Below are 19,373 nucleotides of genomic sequence, written 5' to 3'. Positions count from 1 at the left end.
TCAAATGATGTCTGTCATCAGAGGACTAACCTAGTGAAGTATGAAAGCAGATTGCTGGACAGTTCTCAACCAGGTGAAGAATTCCCTTTTTTGGCCATGGCAGTTCATGAAGACCTCATAACTATATAGGAAGACTTTGTTCTGTCCTGAAGGAGCATACTCACCTACAAAGTCAGAGAGCCTGAAAATACTTTTTTGCAATTACGCAAAACATTTCCACATTAGTCATTTTGTACAGGAAGAATCAATCAAAAGGAAAAAAAAGAAAACGAACAATAGCATACTTCAGTCAATCAATATCAGTTTTTTCCCTGGAGTCTCAAGGAATGCTTTATCAGTCTTCTGGGATTGTCTTGGATCATTGTATTGCTGAGAAAAGCTAAGTCATTCACAACTGATCATCCTTACATTATTGCTGTTACTGTGTACAAGGTTCACCTGGTTCTGTTGAACTGCATCAGTTCAAGTAAGTCTTTCCAAGTTTTTCTGAAATCATCCTGCTTGTCATTTCTTATAGCACAATAATATAACATTACAGTCACATACCACAGTTTGTTTAGCCATTTTCCAGTTGACGACCATCCCTTTGATTTCCAATTCTTAGCCACCACAAAAAGAGCTGCCATAAATATTTTTGTACAAATAGGTCCTTTTCCCTTTTGGGGGGATGTCTTTAGGATAGAGACCTAGCAATGGTATTGCTGGATCAAAGGTTATGCATGGTATTCTAGTTCCAAATTGCTCTCCAGAATGATTGGATCAGTATACAACTCTACCAACAATGCATTAGTATTCCAGTTTTCCGACATCCCCTACAACATTCAACATTTTCCTTTTTTGTCTTATTAGCCACACTGATAGGTGTGAGGTGTTACTTTAGAGTTGTTTTAATTTGCATTTCTCTGATCAATAGTGATTTAGAGCATTTTTTCCATATGACTATACATAGTTTTGATTTCTTTATCTGAAAATTGCCTATTCATATCCTTTGACCATTTATCGGTTGGTGAGTGACTTGTATTTTTATAATTTGACTCAGTTCTCTGTATATTTGAGAAATGAGACTTTTATCAGAGATACTTATTGTAAAATCTCTCCCTGCCCCCAGTTTTCTGCTTTCCTTATAATTTTGATTGCACTGGTTTTGCTTGAGCAAAAATTTTTTAATAAAATTGTCTATTATACATTTTATGATGCTCTCTGTATCTTCTTTGGTCCTAAATTCTTCCTTTATCCATAAATCTGACAGACAAACGATTCCATGCTCTCTTAATTTGCTTATGGTATCACCCTTTATGTGTAAATCATGTAACCCATTTTGACCTTGACTTGGTATACAGTGTGAGATGTTGGTCTGTACATAGTTTCAGCCATACTATTTTCCAGTTTTCCTAATACTTTTTGTCAAATAATGAGTTTTTGTTCCAAAAGCTTGAATATTTGGGGTGATCATATACTAGATTATTATAGTCATTTACTAGAATGTAATTTGTACCAAATCTATTTCTCTGATCCACCACTCTATTTCTTAGCCAATACCAGATTGTTTTGATAATTATCACTCTATAATACAGTTTGAGATCTGGTATGGCTAAACCACATTCTTTTGCATTTTTTAAATTGATTCTCCTGATATTCTTGAGTTTTTGTTCTGCCTGATGAATTTTGTTATTATTTTTTCAAGCTCAGTATAATAATTTTTGATAGTTTTATTGGTATGACACAATAATAGATTAATTTAGATAGAATTGTCATTTTTATTATATTATCTCACTCTACTCATGAGGAAATAATGTTTTTATAACTATTTAGATCTCACTTTATTTGTGTGAAAAATGTTTTATAGTAGTGTTCATATAGTTCTTGGGTTTGTCTTGGCAGGTACAATCTCAAGTATTTTATATTATCCACAGTTATTTTAAGTGGAATTTATACTTTGCTGTTGGATTTTGTTAGTAATGCTGGTGATTTGTGTGGGTTTATTTTGTATCCTGCAACTTTGCTAAAGCTGTTAATTATTTCTAGTAGATTTTTGGTTGATTTTCTAGGATTCTCTAAATAAAACATCATATTATCTGCAAAGAGTGATAATTTTGTTTCTTCATTGACTGTTTTAATTTCTTTAAGTTCTTTTTCTTTTATTGTGATAGCTAACATTTCTAGTACAATGTGAAATCATAGAGATAAAGATGAGTCTCCTTGCTTCACCCCTGATTATATTGGGAAGGCTTCTATCTTATGCCTATTACAGATAATGCCTGCTTATGGTTTTTAGATAAATATTACTTATCATTTTAAGGTAAATGCTATTTATTCCTATGCTCTCTAGGGTTTTTAATAGAAATGGGTGCTATACTTTGTCAAAGAGTGTGGAAATATCAAAGTATTTAAATCAATTGTGTGTGTATGTGTATTATATATGTGTGTATGTATATAAAGCAAAGATTGAACTTTGATCAACAGTGTAAGTTAATGATGCTTGCCATAATTTGAGATATTATCCCTATTAAGTATTTGAGGATGTGGCTTGTCTACAGGTAGTCCATTTTGTTATACTTACATATGAGTCATCTTACTCAAATTGTAGAATGAATGGGCCTCCAGTCTTTGTAGAGTTACATCTATGGATAAGTAGCTAAACACCACAAAAATATAAGATGGAAAGAGAAATTAATACTTATGAAGTAAAAACCTATTATCAGTTATGGGTAATCTATGAGCCAAGAACTCCAGATAGTATAACATAACAACTTTAACATAGGATATATATCTACATATACATGTGTATGTTTGTGCACATGCATATCATATATATATATATATATATATATATTTGTGTGTGTTTATATACACACTTTTCTAGTGATACCATGATCTCTGTTGCTAACATCATATTCAGATCTCATGAAGCACTTTGTCTAAAACACTGATCATTTCTCTATGGAGGGAATGATGTGGGGGAGGAAGGGAAGAGAAGGGAAAGCATGTGGACCTGAAAATAAAACAGAATTTAAAAAAGCCCACTCATCGTGTAATGTATGAATTCTGTGTATTGTAGTTATCTGTATTGGTGTATCTCTCTCCACCAGAGAGTAAACTGCCTGAAGGCAGGGAACAGGTCTTATCTAACTTTGTATCTCCTCTAATCCTAAGCATAGCACTCTGTATACAAATGGTTTTTGATAAATGCTTGCTGTTATCTTTTATTTGTATATCCATAATATTCTTTATTTTGAATTTTATTTTATTTTCTATTCACAGAACAAAATGAACATTTCCATAACACAGTACAATAAAAAAAATGATTGTACATGAAATTGCAAATCTACCAAGTAAGTTCTAGTTGGTCCTTCAAGTGCAGGCTTTGTGATGTCTGTCCAGTGAAGACTAGCTTATTAAAATTCAGAGAAGTTCACTCATCACTAGAAAGTTGACCACTGGGGTAATGATTTTTTGGCCTCAGGAATGTAGAACAGTTTTCATCTGAACTGAAGAGCATGAGAGAATATGTTGGGTAGCTAGGTGGTGAATAGAGAGCTGAATCTGGAATCAGAAAGACCTGAATTTAAATTCTGCCTCGTGGCCCTGGGCAAATCACTTAAGCTCTCTCACCTTCAGTTTCTTCATCTGCAAAATCGTAATAATTACAGCATCTCCCTCTCAGACTTGTGAGAATAATTGAGATAATATTTGTAAAGTAATTTGTGTATCTTAGAGAGTTATATTAATGCTAGTATTATAATTGATGGATAAAGGACTGGCTTTAAAAAGTTAGGGAGATCTGGGTTGAAATCCTGGATCAGACACTTACCGACTGTATTTCTCCAGGTCAGTCATTTATCCTTTCCGTGCCACTCAGACAATTCTCTAAGACTCTAAATTACTAATAAGTAGTTAAGCTGTGCCAGTGGGAGCCGTTTTTATACCAAGAGTATCCTATATAAATGAAATCATACCTCTAGACTTCTTCATTGCATTTCCTCCCATAGTTATTACAATAAGAAATAGGAAACTTTATTAAAGGAAATAAAAATAGTGGCCATAATGTTTAAAATGAGAGGCAGTAAGACTTAGTTGACAGAGATATGGTCTTGGAATAAGGATGACTTGAAGGTCTGATACATTCTTGCTTTGAGACTCTGGGCAAATCACTCAACCACTGGCCTGGCCAACTCTCCCTAAGTTGTAGGACAGTTGTCAGAATACGTTGTTTTAGTAAACATTTCTTCATTGGGAGATCCAAACACAAATGAAACCCCAAGTTGGGACTAACAACAATAACATTTCAGTCTGATAGAGTGAGTTTAAGAATAAACAAAATGAGGGAAAAGAAAAATAACAAAGGTGCTTAATGGACTAATTATAAGAATAGCTCTTGTTACAAACTCTGCTATCATCTCATTTTGATATAGGATAATTGGTTTAGCACTGAAAGGTGTGTTAGAGAACACTGAGCCTAATCCCTTCATTGTATAGATGAGGAAACTGAGGCACAGAAAAGTGAAGTGACTTCCTGAAGGACTTAGCAAGGTATCTAATCTAATCTAACATCTCTCCTCAAGAAGAGTACAGATTCTTTTTAAAGAACTCTGTCAAAAAAGAGGGGTGGGAGATGAGAAAAGTAAAAATTTCAAGTTTTTAGCATCAAAAATCAAATATCCAAATCATCTTTTCAATAAAATGAAAGTTATTACACAACCAAATCCAATGCAACCAAGATTAGGAGGGAAGCAGAAAACTGGGAAAGAATTTTTGCAACTAGAGTCTGTGATAAAAGCCTCATTTCTAAAGTATATATAAGAATACAAGTCGTTCCCCAATTGATAACCGGTCAAAGTATATGAACAGGCAGTTTTCAGAGGAAGAAATTAAAGATATCTATAATCATATAAAATGCTCTAAATCACTATTGATTAGAGAGATGCAAATCAAAACAACTCTGAGATACCACATCACACCTATCAGATTGGCAAACATGACAGGACAGGAAGATGATAAATGTTGGAGATGTGGGAGAGTTGGAACACTAACTCATTGGTGGAGCTGTGAGCTGACCCAACCATTCTGGAGAACAATTTGGAACTATGACCAAAGGACTACAAAAATGTGCATACCCTTCGACCCAGCAATATCACTTCTAGGATGGTATCCCCAAGAGATCATAAAAATGGGAAAGGGTCCCACATGTACAAAAATATTTATAGCAGAACTTTTGGTGGAGGCCAAAAACTGGAAATCAAGGGGATGCCCATCAATTGGGGAATGGCTGAATAAATTATGAATGTAATGGAGTACTATTGCGCCATAAGAAATGATGAACAAGAAGACTTCAGAGAGGCCTGGAAGGACTTGTATGATCGGATGCGAAGTGAAAGAAGCAGAACCAAGAGAACTTTGTGCACAGCAACGACCACAGCGTGTGAGAGTTTTTTCTGGTAGACTTGGATAGCAACGCAAGGACTTAAAAAAAAATTCCAGTGGTCTTTTAAGGCAAAATGTCTTCCATACTCAGAGAAAGAAATTTGGAATTCACTCACAGAATGTAACAGATCATTTTCTTTTGTATTATGTTTTGGTTTGTTATATGATTTCTCCCATCCATTTTAATTCTTCTACACAACATGACTATAGTGAAAATGTATTTAATAAGAATGTATGTATAGAACCTATATAAAATTGTATGCAGTCTCGGGGAGGGACAGGGAAGGAAGGGGAGAGGGAAGGGAAAAAAATTATCTGTTATATGGTAGCTATTGTAGAACATTGAAAACAAATAAAATTAATATAAAAAATAAAATGAAAGTTAATGATGATGATTCAAAAAGTCTTCTCAAATTCCCTTTTGCAGTGAAAATGACTGACGCAACAATCCAAATGATTATTCTCTAATAAAAGGGATTTCTTTGAAATTCAAGAAATGTGACTACTAGCAAATGATGGTAAAGCCTCAGTTTTACCTGCCTGAAGATAAAATATGAATAGATATGTAGATTTATATTTATAGATAGATAAAATATAAGTGGAGCCCTAGTCATCTGTTTTTTAAAATTCTTTTCATTATTGATTCCACTAATGATGTTCTAATTTCCTTTTTGAATTGCCTTTACTTTAATCATCCTTTAATTTACCAGTTTTCATGACCTAGAGTCCTTTGGGATGGGACGACAACATCATAAGATTCTTTAGAATTAAACATCATGTGGGGATTCAGGGGAGATACCTCAAGGAAAGGAGAAACATTTAAAACAAAGTAATTTCATTGTGTATGGATAGGGTTAGGTCTGTGGGTTGTTTAGGTTTTTTTTAAATCAGAATACGGAACTCCCAGAAGAAAATCTCTTTACCATTGTAGAATGGCATCTGTTCTATAGCTTATGGTTTGAGAGAATTACTCAGGGTGAAGTGACTTTGCCCAGGGTCACACAGCCCATGTGTCAGCTACCTCTTATCTCCTGATTTGACTGACTTGAGCTACTTTTTATCTATTCTCTATAGTCTTGTGTATATGTCTAGTTATTTATGTGTTGTCTTCCCAATTAGAACATAAGCTCTTGGAGGGCACGAACCATGTTTTTGCCTTTCTTGACATTCTCAGCATTTAGTACAAAGCCTGGTACATAATAAAGGCACAATAAATCCTTTTTCATTGATTGGTAGATAGCTCCTACGTGAGCTTTGCAATAAAGTTAACATGGGACAACATGCATCCCTGGTATAGTTTACAGAATTCCAAATCAGGAGATGCTGGAGATTCTGATATTAATCCCTCAAGAAAGGAAGAAAAATCCGTTCTCTTTTTATCCTTCAAATGCTTTTTCTAAAGTAATATGAGAGGGAGTGGATAGAATGGATAGAGTCAGGAAGATCTGGGTTTAAATCTCAGCTCTGAAGAATCCTGATTATATAACTCAGGACAAATTACTTTATTTCTTAGCGCCCCCCCCCCCCCCCCATGACTCCCAAAAAAGCCTTAAAAATTAAAGGTCACTGAGCAGGTGCAGATTTCCATTAGCAGAGGAAATGTTCTCACTAGAAGGTTCAGTCTTTCTTGCTTCTCTTCCTCTTCAGTTGATTATATAAAATTTCTGAACAATTTATTTCAGTTCAATTCTGAACATCCCATTATAAGATTATTATAACAAGAATGGGAAAATGGGTCCTTCTGCAAGTCAGATAAACAAATTAAGTCATCAAGAGAGCTGTTGCTAGGATTTAAGAGCTCCAATGTTTTCAAAAAAAATCCTTGCTTTGAATTTGCAAATTTAAAACACAAATATAATGAAAAGAAATAATTTACCTTTTGGAACAGATAGTTCTTGCTTGGGAAGATGCATGGATATGACTTGGGTAGCTATAGTTTAAGGGAGCTAATACAAACACTCACCAATTTCATTTGTTTTCTTGAGTGAATTTGTACCCCTGTCCCTAAAAGTGAATCCAAATTGGAAGTTTTCTTCCTGGTTCCTACCTTAAAATGAAATGAACTGAACCAAGCATGAATTAAATCCTTTGATCTTTGTGTTTTTGCAGCCTTGGGTTGGTGAAGGTAACACAACAAGGCCATTCAACAGAACTAGGAATTGTAGATGGACTTTAGAAGTGGTTTTTTTTAGTGCTTAAAACTATAGTTATTTATAGAGCCTTTTCATACATTGCTGCTATGTTTAATTTCATTCATTCATTTGTATAAGCTAATGGTTTCATTTTCACATTTCATGAATCATGATGTGTATGACAAATGCCTAATGATGCTGAATGTTTTTTTCCCAGTAGAGTTGATTCTCATGACTCGATTTCTGAAACACTTGACTATGAGCCAATTAGTTGGAAGCTTGGAGTCAAGTTTTATACATAGTCTGAGGAATGAGTAGTGGCTCTTTTGACAACTTTTTAAATTTTTTTTATAAGGCTCGGCTTTGCCAAAGAGGTCACAGCATTTTCTCAAACATTTTATTTTGACATGTGAGTAGGGCTTTCTAAGAGGGTTTTATCATCTTTCTGATGTGAGGAAAGACATGAACTTAGATGACTTCTCAGCTATCTTCTAGGCCTATGAGGCTACTTTATTTCATAGAATGATAGTTTACTATTGAAAATAGTAGTAGAAATATATTATATATATAATATATGTATATAATCTATGCGTATTTTTATACTGTCCATTTTATATTTTTATATCTTTCCATTATATTTATATTTTAAATTTGCAAATTCAAAATTATGTATATAATTTGTAAATATAAAAATCTATAATAGAGATATAGAAAAAATAGAAATATAGAAAATCATATGCATATTGATAGCTCCCAGATTATAAGGATTAGCCTACATGACATTTCACACCCAGTCTCCCATCTACAGTGAATAGGAGATGCTTTTCCAATCCTTCTCTGAGGTTTGCATTTTATTGTTCTCTCCATTTACTTTGTCCTCATTACTGTATAGTTCCTGGTTCTGGGAACTTCCTCTTGCATCAGTTCCTATAAGTCTAACTATATTTCTCTAAATTCATCTTATCCCTATTAATTATGTATCAAATCACTGAATGGGCATTGCCTCAGACTGAGATCTGTGAAAGACCTTAGCTTAAAAAGGCCAAAGTCTTCCACTGCATCCAGGGCCATCTCCATTGGTCCTGATTTATATTTTGTCACTGGACCCAGGTGGCTCCCAAGGAGAAAGTAAGGCTGGTGACTTTGCACAGGACCTTCCTCTTTGAATTCAATTCACTTGCAAGTCATGACATCTCCTTCCTAATGTCATGGTCCTCTTTGAAAACAAAGAACAAACAACGACAGGTTACAATGACGTTGAAATCTCCAAATAAATTAATTTGTTGATGCGCTTAAAAATAAAACAAAAACATGTATAATTTGTAGAAGATGGGCAACATGGTTGTGGAAGGAAAGCAAGAGGAAACCTAAGTATTCATGTACCACATAGGTGCTGTCCTTTAGAAAGATGGAAATGTCCTTCTTAAAGTTAATTGGTTAGGAAGTTACAGACCTTATGGGAGACAGTAAACTATCTCACTTCCCCTCTTTCTGTTCCCTTCTCCTTTTTCTTCTCTTCTTGCTCCTCTTTAATGTTGCAACCATTTTGTTTTTTTCTCTTCCTCTAGGTTTCCTTCACCTTCACTTTAATGGGGGAAGAGAGGGCAATTGTAGCCTGCCTTGTTGGGAGAGAGAAAAGATGCCCAACTCCATTGGAACTGCCTCATTCCATTTCCATCAGATTATTCCTCCCCCCCTCACCTCCCACTTACATTCAGCCAGATCATCTCTTTTTTCAGTTTTTTAAGGATGTTTTGAATTTGGGGCTTGGAGTTAATCTCAGGAAGAGCTGGGGCAGATCTCATAGAAAGGAAGAAACAAACATTTAGTAAGCATCTACTATGTGCGAGGCACTTTACAAACAGTATCATTTATTCCTCACAACAACCCTGGGAGATAGATGTTAAGATTATCCTCTTTACAGATGAAGAAACTTCGAAATACAGAGGTTAAGTAACTTGTTTAGGGTCACATAGCTAGCATGTGAGGATGGATTTGAACTAAGGTCATCCTGGTGCCAGGTTTAGTGCTCTAGCCATTATACTACCTAGCTGCCTCCTAGGAATTAAAAATCATAGAATCATAGACTGAGTTGAAGGGAACTTCTAGGCTATCTAGTCCAACCCACTTATTTTTACAGAGGAGGAATCTGAGGACTGAGAAAGCTGAGTGGCCTTGGGGTCATACATGTAGTAGATGACAGAAGATTTAATCCAAGTCCTCTGTCTACAAAGACAGCATGAGGTCAGTAGACAGGTTTGTAAACCTAAGATTCTCATTATCTATTAGGAGATGAAGAGGACTTGGGGTGATTTTCATTAGATTTCAGTTTCAACCTCAAAAGGCCTAGAGTTACCATATAGAGGATGTCTCATTAGAAGCCTCATCAATGTCCCTATTTTGAGGGACCTTCTGTCCTCTCACCAGAATGTTATGCTGAGTGCAGTGACCTCTAGAGGCACGGGCTAGAAAAGATCCCCTGTGATATTTTGTGATGGTGTGATTTACAGGGGATTGATGACCAGGATTTTTGTGGGGAAAACAAATGCTAGGATTTATACAACCAGGAATCAGTCTGTTATCTGGAACTTTATAACAGAGAAAAGAGATAGGAAAGGATTTAGGGCTAACTCAGATAAACCTATAGGGTCCCATAAACCTGGAGGGTTAATGTTGTCGAAAATCAACACAAAGTTGTTGAGTCCTGTCTAAAAGTAGTAAAATGTTGGACTTGAGACTAAGGGCTTTATGAGTTACTTTTAGTTAGCATTTTTTTTTACAACATGACTTTACTTTCTTGCTTTCTTACAATGTATCCCCAAGTCTTCTATATCACCTCTAACTCTAGTAACAAAGATTTCTGACAACATAATGCTTCTTTGAAAAATAAAAGGGTGGAGGGCAATCAAACATTTCTTTCCACTTAACCAATGAACTACTCTAGCTATGATAGCTTTATCAGGTGAGAACATCTCTAGTGAATCAATCAATCAAAGATGTGAAACTGTACAACCTTGTCATACCTTGTGTATCTTCCATAAAATAGCTAGCCAGTTCAGAACCCAAATTTAAGTGTCTGGCAGGCAATTTTAGATTGGCAGGCTTTAATTGTAAACTCTTTGAGGGCAGAGACTGTCTTTTTCCTTTTTTTGTATCAGTGCCTGGCACATGCGGGCACTTAATAAGTATTTAATGAATTTAATTGAATCCAGCAGAGTAGTTAGGTGTAAAGTGGACTTCACAATTAAACGTGATCCAAATAGCTTGCTATTTTGTTGTTGCTGTGTCAGATTCTTCATTACTCAATTTGGGGTTTTCTTGGCAAAAATACTGGAGTGGTTTGTCATTTCCTTCTCCAGCTCATTTTACAGGTGAGGAAACTGAGGCAAACAGCGTTAAGTGTCCTGCCCAGGATTACATAGCTAATAGGTGTCTAAAGGCAAATTTGAGCTCAGGAACTCCAGGCCCAGAACTCTATCTGCTGTGTCATCTAACTGCCCCCAATGTCTCACTGCTACATTTATTCTTTTTTTTGCATTTTTTGTACTTTTTTCACTAAATTCTCTTTCTGATGTCTCCTCATGAATTACAGGAGACCCTGGGTTCTCAAAGACACTATCAGTGGACTCTGTGTTCTTGCAGAGTCTATCAAGCTGAAAGAACATCAAGTAAGGGCCTAGTGATGAATACTGTCTTTCATTTGAAGACCAAACTCAAAGAGACTTGTTATCAAGTTGGTCACTAACAGAGGAATATTTTGGCCATAGGATGGGTTATGCTGCATTGGTGGAAGGAATGCTTTTATTTTAACAAAATAAAAGGCCTTTAATTATTACATCACCTAATAGACCTTGTAGCATATTCTTAAAAGTTAGCAAGCTAAAATTTTGCCCGTTTTAAATTAAAATTTTGAGGAAGATTTGATTGGAATATGAGAGATGATTGAAAGAGACAGATAATCTCTTAGGTGTCGGGTAAAAGCATGAAAAGGATCAGAATGATGGGAGGTATATAGGTAAGTAGTAGGTCCATGGAACTGAGGTCATGAGTAACAGGGAGAAAACAAGTTTACTATAGAATAAAGCATGATTTAAAACTCTGCATTTTGATAAGAACTGTTCATTTGGGAGTGATAATTTAGGAAAGGATCATGTTATACTTGATTTGTTTAGTATTTTCAATTATTTCAAAGAGAGCATTTTATTTGATCTCAATAAAGGTAGATTGGGTGAATATTTTTATCCTCATTTCACAGATGAAGAAAGCAAGATATTGAAAGATTAAGTAGTTGTTTAAAGCTACCCAGTTAGTTATTGGTTAAGCCTGGACTAGAATCAGGTCTTCTGACTCTCAAGTTCAGTGTTCTTTCCACAAGGCATTCTCTACTATACTGAAAAGTCCTGAGACCTCTGAAACCAATCAACCATAGATTACTAGAATTTGATTCTATCCTTTTACCTAGGAAATTCCATTCATTTTAAGAGCTGTTATGATTAAATGAATCTGAATTCATTTTTGATTTTCAAAGTTAAGTTAATTAAAACTTTAAAAAACATTTTTTAGAACTGCCATACATGTCTAGTCAGAATATGAAAGATGGGAACATGGATTCAAATATTGTTAGATTTTCACAACCTTTAAATCATTAGGAATTAGTGATTTTATGGGAATGCATTATGTAGCAAATAACTTCTTTGAATGCTATACAACTTTTAAAAAATATTAAATGAAAGCTTATTCTTTTAATGTTAAAGTATAACTTACATTCTGGAAATATTGGGCAGATTTGCAAATGCATCACTAGGGATGGTTTTCAGATGAGTCTCTGTGAACTTCCTGTGGGGTAAAAAACAGTTGACCAGTTACAATTTTGATCCAACTGAGTTCTGTTCAAGAAATATTTGTTAAGCATAGTAGGCTGTGTTCAAGTCATTGCACATAGAACATTCTAAACACTGATCCTATTTACAAAAATATTAATAAAAACCAGAGGATTTCTTTTTGTTACCACGCCTAACCTTGGCATTGAATTAGTTGCTAAGGCCTAACTTTTCAAGTTTTACAGCATCCCCATCATCCATGTGGGACAACAGTACTGTGTGCCACTCTTTTTTCCAGCCTCCCTTTTATTTGTCTTTCCCTATTCAAATGTAGTAGTAGTAGCAATAACAATAATCGCTAGCATTTATATAATACTTCAAGATTTGCAAAGTGCCTTACATGTTTTATCTCATTTAATCCTCATAGCAGCGAGGCAGGTGCTATTACTATCCCCATTTTATAGAGGTTAAGTGATTTGCCCAGGACCGCATAGCTAATAAATGTCTGAAGAAGAATTTGAACTCAGATCTTCCCAGACTCAAAGTCCTACGCTCTATTCATTACACCATCTGGCTACCTTAAATCTGCCTTTGAACGTAGTTCTTTTGAGAATAGGGACCATCTTGTTTTCTTGTGTGTATCCTCAGCACTTAGTACAGTTCCTAGTATATAGAAATTTTAAAATGCTTTTTAGATCCATCCATCTATTTTATCTGTCATCTATCTATCTATCTGTCTATCTATCTATCTATCTGTCTATCTATCTGTCTGTCTGTCTGTCTGTCTGTCTGTCTATCTATCTATCTATCTATCTATCTATCTATCTATATATTTGTCTGTCTGTCTGTCTGTCTGTCTGTCTTCCTATCTGTGTCACATGTAGCTCCATTTGTCTTGAGGTCAGGCCCTGACCTCTTCTCCTAGACTACAGTAATAGCCCTTTCACTGGTTTTCCTTCCTTCAATCCATCCCCTCTCCAATCTGTTTTCCACATTTTTGCCCAACGTGATCATCCCAATACTGCTCTATTCAAAATCTTCAATGGCTCTAACCTTTTTTTTCCAGTTCACATCACCGCCCCCGGCCCCTTCATATGCTCTGCATTTCAGAGAAAAAGTACTACTCCATTGTCCACTCTTTTCATGACCTCTACATCCTTCCTTTGTACATGGCATCTCTAATACTTGGGATGAATTTTCTTCTTACTCTTCATCTCCATCTGCTGAAGTCCTTCCTGCAAACACCATCTCAGTCACCTTCTTCTTTATGAACCTTTCCTTCACATACACACACACACACACACACACACACACACACACACACACACACATCCTTATTGGCACATTGCTTGAGACTTGTACTTTCCTGATATACCTTTGTACCATAGTTAATGGCATGCTTGGTCATTGAGGGTGGAGATTGCCTCAAATCTGTCTTTGTATTCCATTGTGCCTAGCACAATGCCTTGAAAATAGTGGACAATAATTAATATGCGTATATCTGAATTGAATTTATGATTATTTTCCCATCAATTCATAGCTATTAGTCTGTTAGATTACTATTTATTATTCTATTTCCCTCAGTCTTATTTTCTTTGAACTCTGCTACTGCAGTGATTGAAATGAGTATGTAATTTACATGATCAAAGAAGAAGCAAGAACAGCCTCTTTTATCTATGTGACCTGCTCCTGCAGGGGAGTAAAGAAATGACAGAGGTTAATGACAAGAATACTTTGTTAGCTCCTTAGAACCCAAGGTATTTTATTATGAAGCATGATGCGGTCTTTATCACCAATCCAGAAATGTTACCAAATACTTGCCTCTGCTTGGAGGTCTTTAGTTTAAACTCATCTTAACTGGATACAACTGGCAACTTATTAGCAAAAGAAACAATCTGCAAACTGAAAATGTTTGCAAAATAAAACAGTGTCCATTACAAGAAATTAATAATAGCTGCTTTCATACCTATTATTTCATTTTATTTTACAACAACCTTTTGAATTAAAATGAAATAAAATATTACATTTGAATACCCATTTATTCAATAATCAAATTCAACAAGCATCTATAACTGTAGACAGACATTACACTAGATGCTGAAGATACAAAGATGAAATCAGACACAATCCTTGCCCTCAAAGAACTTCAAATCTAATAGGGAAGATAAAACATTCCAAACAAATGACTAAACTGTGACTCATGAAAGTACAAAGAAGGGGTTAATTGCAGAGGGAGAGATTACTAGCAAATGGGAGAAATCAAGATAGGTTCCATGGATGGGGTGGTCCCTAAATTGGACCTTGAAGTCCATTAGTAAAAATAACATATTATATCAATATCTATATAGCATTTTTCAGTTTACAAAATGCTTTTCTGCCAATAGTCTCATGAGGTAGGTTGTACCAGTGTTATTATTCCCATATTCTAAGCTGAGCAAAATGAAGAGCCCAGAAGTCGTATGAATTGCCCGTTGTTGCTAAGGTAGTATACAGCACAGCCACAACTCTAATTAGGCCAGTTATCTCCAAACCTTTTTGATTGTATGCCCCTACCATCCAAAAATTATTATGCATGTATATACATTTTATGTATAAGTATGTATATATACATTTTATTTATAAATTATATAACCTATATTCCTATAAATTGCAATGGCATCATGAATAGTCAGTGCTGGAGCTAACACACAAGCCTCTGACACATCTTATCTGTGTTATTGAGCAAGTCTCTTAACCTCTCAGTGCACTAACCCATTCTCAAGCCTCAAGTTATACAGCAACGTTGTGTGATGATCAAGTATAATAGACTTATCTTTTCTCAACAATACAGTGATCCAAGACAGTTCCAAGGGACTCGTGATGGAAAATGCTATTCACATGTAGATCAAGAACTGTGGAGTCTGAATGCAGATCAAGGCATACTGTTTTCACTTTATTTTTTTTTCATGTTTTTTTCCCCTCTTTTGTTCAGTTTCTTCTTTCACAACATGATTAGTATGGAACTATGTTTTACAAGATTGCTCATATATAACCTATATCAAATTGCTTGCCATTTTAGAGAGGGGATAAGGGGAGAAAAAAAATTTGGAATTCAAAATTTTATTTTAAAAATGAAGGTTAAAAGTTTTTCTTTACATGTAATTGGAAAAATAAAATGCTTTAAAAAAACCCTCTAAGTTTTAGGGAAAGTATTTCATTGGTAGGGCAAGTTTCTTCATTCAGGAGTTCCTAATATCAATGCAGTCACAGGTCCAGTCCAGGTCCAGTCTCTGTTCCATAAATTTTATAGAAATACATATATATACACATATGTATGTATGTACATGTATATACACAGATATATAGTACTGTGCTAATAATTATGTACCTTATAAACTTACACAGAAATAGAAATGAGATAAGGCTGAAATATATTATGAAGATAAGTTGATCTTTGCAGCATCTGACACCAGTGCCTGTGTCACAGTTAGGTTAAAATCCCTAGATTTTAATCCCACTTGGGTTAAAAGAAGTAACAGGGGGTCTAATGGGGAGTCTTGATCTATTAATGAATAAAGAGGGTGGTGTGACTGTGTTTGAGACAGGTTTATAATTGGCTGTTTTAGGAAGGATGGAATGTGACTGATGTTCCCACTCTCTCAGATAGAACATTTTCTAGGGTCAGGCTACTACTAGGTTGCTACTTTAGACACTTTGACAACGCTCCACTCTACAAGCAAAGCTATATATAATCAGGCACCAGGTTACGCATTTCATTGTGAAACTTCCACAAAAGTGCAATTCTCACTGCCTAGACAAAGTTTGGGTTTAGTCTCTGCATAATAATGATTAACACAGATGGTCAGAACCTAATATCCAAACACAGGGAAAGAGTAGAAGGAGGTGACAAAGTTAGTATGGAATTTGGGACTGAAAATGAAAAGTTTCTTAAACTGTATTTGAGGTTTATAGTTCTAATAATGTTTATATTCTACTTCCAAAGTACCAATTTTTACAGTATATAATTTCGTTTGTCAAAATACACACACACACACACACACACACACACAGACACACACACACAGACACACACACACACACACACACACACACACACACACAGCACGTGGGAGTGTGTCATTAACTAGGAATTTTTTAATCTGAGTCAAGAAGTAAGAAGGTGCCCTGAGCTGCTAGTGGGCTTAGGGCAGAGCTAGGGAAGCCAAAGGCCTAGGGACACTATTATGAAAAATTGGTATCTAATCCACAAGAATCTCTCCTTAGCTTGCCTTTCATCTATATACTGCCCTCTGGCCACAGGGGACCTCAAGACTAACCTGAGACCTCTTTACTCTCTCTACATACATTTACTCCCTTGGTGATCTTATCAGTTATAGTTTCAATCATCTCTTATCCTACAACTCCTAAATCTATACATAGTAGGGCATTGGAGATCAGTGTCTGTTGGAGGATATGAAATCCCTAATGCCTGTTTGTGCAAGCCACTGGAAATGGGGCTCTACTTACAATGGCAAGACAGAAGTCTCCTTTCATCAGAGAAGGAGAGGGAGATGAGATCTCATCAGCGGAGAACTGTAAGCCATGCAATACAATGGAGAGAAAAGAGACAGACAGAGATAAGAGACTGGGGAGAAAGAGGGAGGGAGACAAAGAAAGAGAGAGGCAGAGAAAAGGTAGGAGACACAGGGAGAGAGACAGAAACAGAGAGAGCTAGGGAGAGGGAGACAGAGAGAGAGAGGCCCTCCAGTGGTTCAGTGGCACCCCTGCCACTGCCGTCACCACCACTGCTTGCCAACCAGGGAGATTAAAGGAAGTAGAAAATGGTAAGGTAGAAATGACTCGCTGTTTTTGTTTCAAAAGAACAACGATGAGGACACTTCTCCTACCTCTCCCCCTGCTCCCTCCCTCCTCCCCCGCCCCAGTATACGCTACAAAACTTAGTTTTGTTTCTTTAAAGTTTATATTTTCCATTGCTGTTCTCCTAGTCTCTACAAACTGGTATTAAGATAAGACTGCGCTTAACTTGAAGCATTATTGATTGGTATTCAGTTTCCTTAGAAACAGTCGAGAGGGATGTTATGGTCCGCTGCACACCAAGCGTAATGGAAGCTCTATTTCTATGTACTAGAAGGTTTCCCTGACTGAAGACTCAGAACCAAACAAAGTTGGGTTTTTTTAACTGATAAACAGTAAAATAAAGTCCAAAAGCAGGGAAAAGAAGAAGCCACTTGAAATTCCCCTGGGCAAGGCATGAGCTAAGGTGTGGCTTTGAGAGCCAAGGGGAATAGATCAACATGGATCTGGAGTCACTTTCCTCGAAGCTGCTAGTTAGCTGCCTTAGTAGACTCAGGCAAATCTACCTTTGGTACATTTCCACTTGCAGGTTCGGGGTTTCCCATCTACCCTTGAAGGGCATGAAAGCATTGACTGAGGAAAAGTCACATCCATAGGAATACCTGAAAGGAGCTAGAAAAGAGTGACCATTTTTATGAGGATGGGGCCCAGACAAGAAGCAGCTTAGTGGTTAGCTTTCCTTTTTAGCTTTGCTGCTGTTCAGTCATTTCAGTCTCTTCAGGACCCCTTCTGGGGTTTTCTTGGCAAGGACGCTGGAGTGGCTTGCCATTTCCTTCTTCAGCTTATTTTACAGATGAGGAAACTGAGGCAAACAGGGTTAAGTGACTTGCCTAGGGCCACACAACTAGTAAGTGTCTGAGATTGCATTTGAACTCAGGTCCTTCTGCTTCAAGAGCCAGAATTCTATCCATTGCCCCACCTAACTGTCCATATCTTTTTGAGCTAAACAACTCTATATTCCTAGCCATTGTTAGGTATATTTCCATCGCTAATCTCCCTTGAAAACTGGCCCCATATTATCAACTTCCTGCTGGACTTCTCCACCTGAGTATTCCATAGACATCTCACAATTTGCAAGTCCAAAAAGAAACTCATTATCTTTTCCTTTAGACCCATCTTTCTTCCAAACTTTCCTATTTCAGCTGAGTACCACCATCTTTCCAAGCATCTAGGTGCACAACCTCAGTACTGTCTTGAAGTCTTTCCTCTCTCTTACTCCTAATACCCTTTTATTTGCTGAATGTCCCTGATTTAACGGTATCAGGTGTTCTTCCTCATGTCTCACTGGCAATAGTTTCATAACTACTCTCCAGACTTCCAATTACCTCTTTTTCAAGCCACCTTCCACATGGCTTCTTAAGTCGCAAGTCCAGCAATGTCAGTTCTTTGCTTAAGAACCTTCAGTGGCTCCATATTGCCCCTACAACAAAATTTAAACTCCTTAACTTGAAATTGAAACCCCTTCACAAGCTGACTGCAGCCTACCTGCCCTGAATTACTGCATTTTATTCCCCTTCACATACTCCACATTCCTGCCAAACTGGCATAGATATTATTTTCCCAGCTAAGTCTAATAATGTAATGGTACCATAACTATTAAGCTGAGCTCTTACTCCCTCTTTCTGGTCCTGACTGATAGTTTGAGTCACTACTTCCTTAATTCCTGTATCTGCCTTTTCCATGTGATTTTCTCTCTAGCAATTCCCTCATCTCTGGGCATGGCTTGGTTTTCCTTTATACCTCACCTTGGAAAAACCATGGAAAGGAAATGCTCAGCTTGCTTCCTATCTTCTTTCCACCCAAAGTGATGATAGGATAATCAGATTTACATATTCTCCCAGTTTGGGGAAATTATAAAAGATGAATACATAATTTTTTTGTTCAGCTTGAGCCCACAGCTAGGATTCCCCTGGGAAATTTTTGCTAATTATAAATCTCTATCTCTCTTGAACACAACAATTTACCTAGGAAAAAAGAGATGATCCTTGAAAGTCCAGAACCTAATCACAATGTGACTGATAATGAGATATGAGTAAAAATGCAGAAACACTGTGTGATCCCTTTACAGAGATGCAACAAAAACCCTTGAGTGAATTAGAAAGGGAGCAACATGATAGGATGACAGTGATAACCCATACTCCCTGGG

The 19,373-nt window shown here is 36.3% G+C and overlaps 1 protein-coding gene across 2 annotated transcripts in view; it reads right to left on the bottom strand.

Annotated features, from left to right (window-relative positions):
- Window positions 1-19,373, bottom strand: part of TSHR (thyroid stimulating hormone receptor) — a 171,819-nt gene that overhangs the window by 71,150 nt on the left and 81,296 nt on the right. The window contains exons 3-4 of one of the 2 annotated variants that reach the window (XM_072625602.1): window positions 12,318-12,389; window positions 2,561-2,635 (exon numbers count right to left, since the gene is read on the bottom strand). In XM_072625602.1, coding sequence (XP_072481703.1) covers window positions 2,561-2,635; window positions 12,318-12,389 — 147 coding nt within the window. The remainder of the gene's footprint in view (window positions 1-2,560; window positions 2,636-12,317; window positions 12,390-19,373) is intronic. The other variant, XM_072625603.1, reaches the window with a different exon arrangement.

The sequence above is a fragment of the Notamacropus eugenii genome, chromosome 7, assembly GCF_028372415.1.
Source record: "Notamacropus eugenii isolate mMacEug1 chromosome 7, mMacEug1.pri_v2, whole genome shotgun sequence".
NCBI classification, from domain to species: Eukaryota; Metazoa; Chordata; class Mammalia; order Diprotodontia; family Macropodidae; genus Notamacropus; species Notamacropus eugenii.
This window is presented reverse-complemented; position numbering and strand designations above follow the sequence as displayed.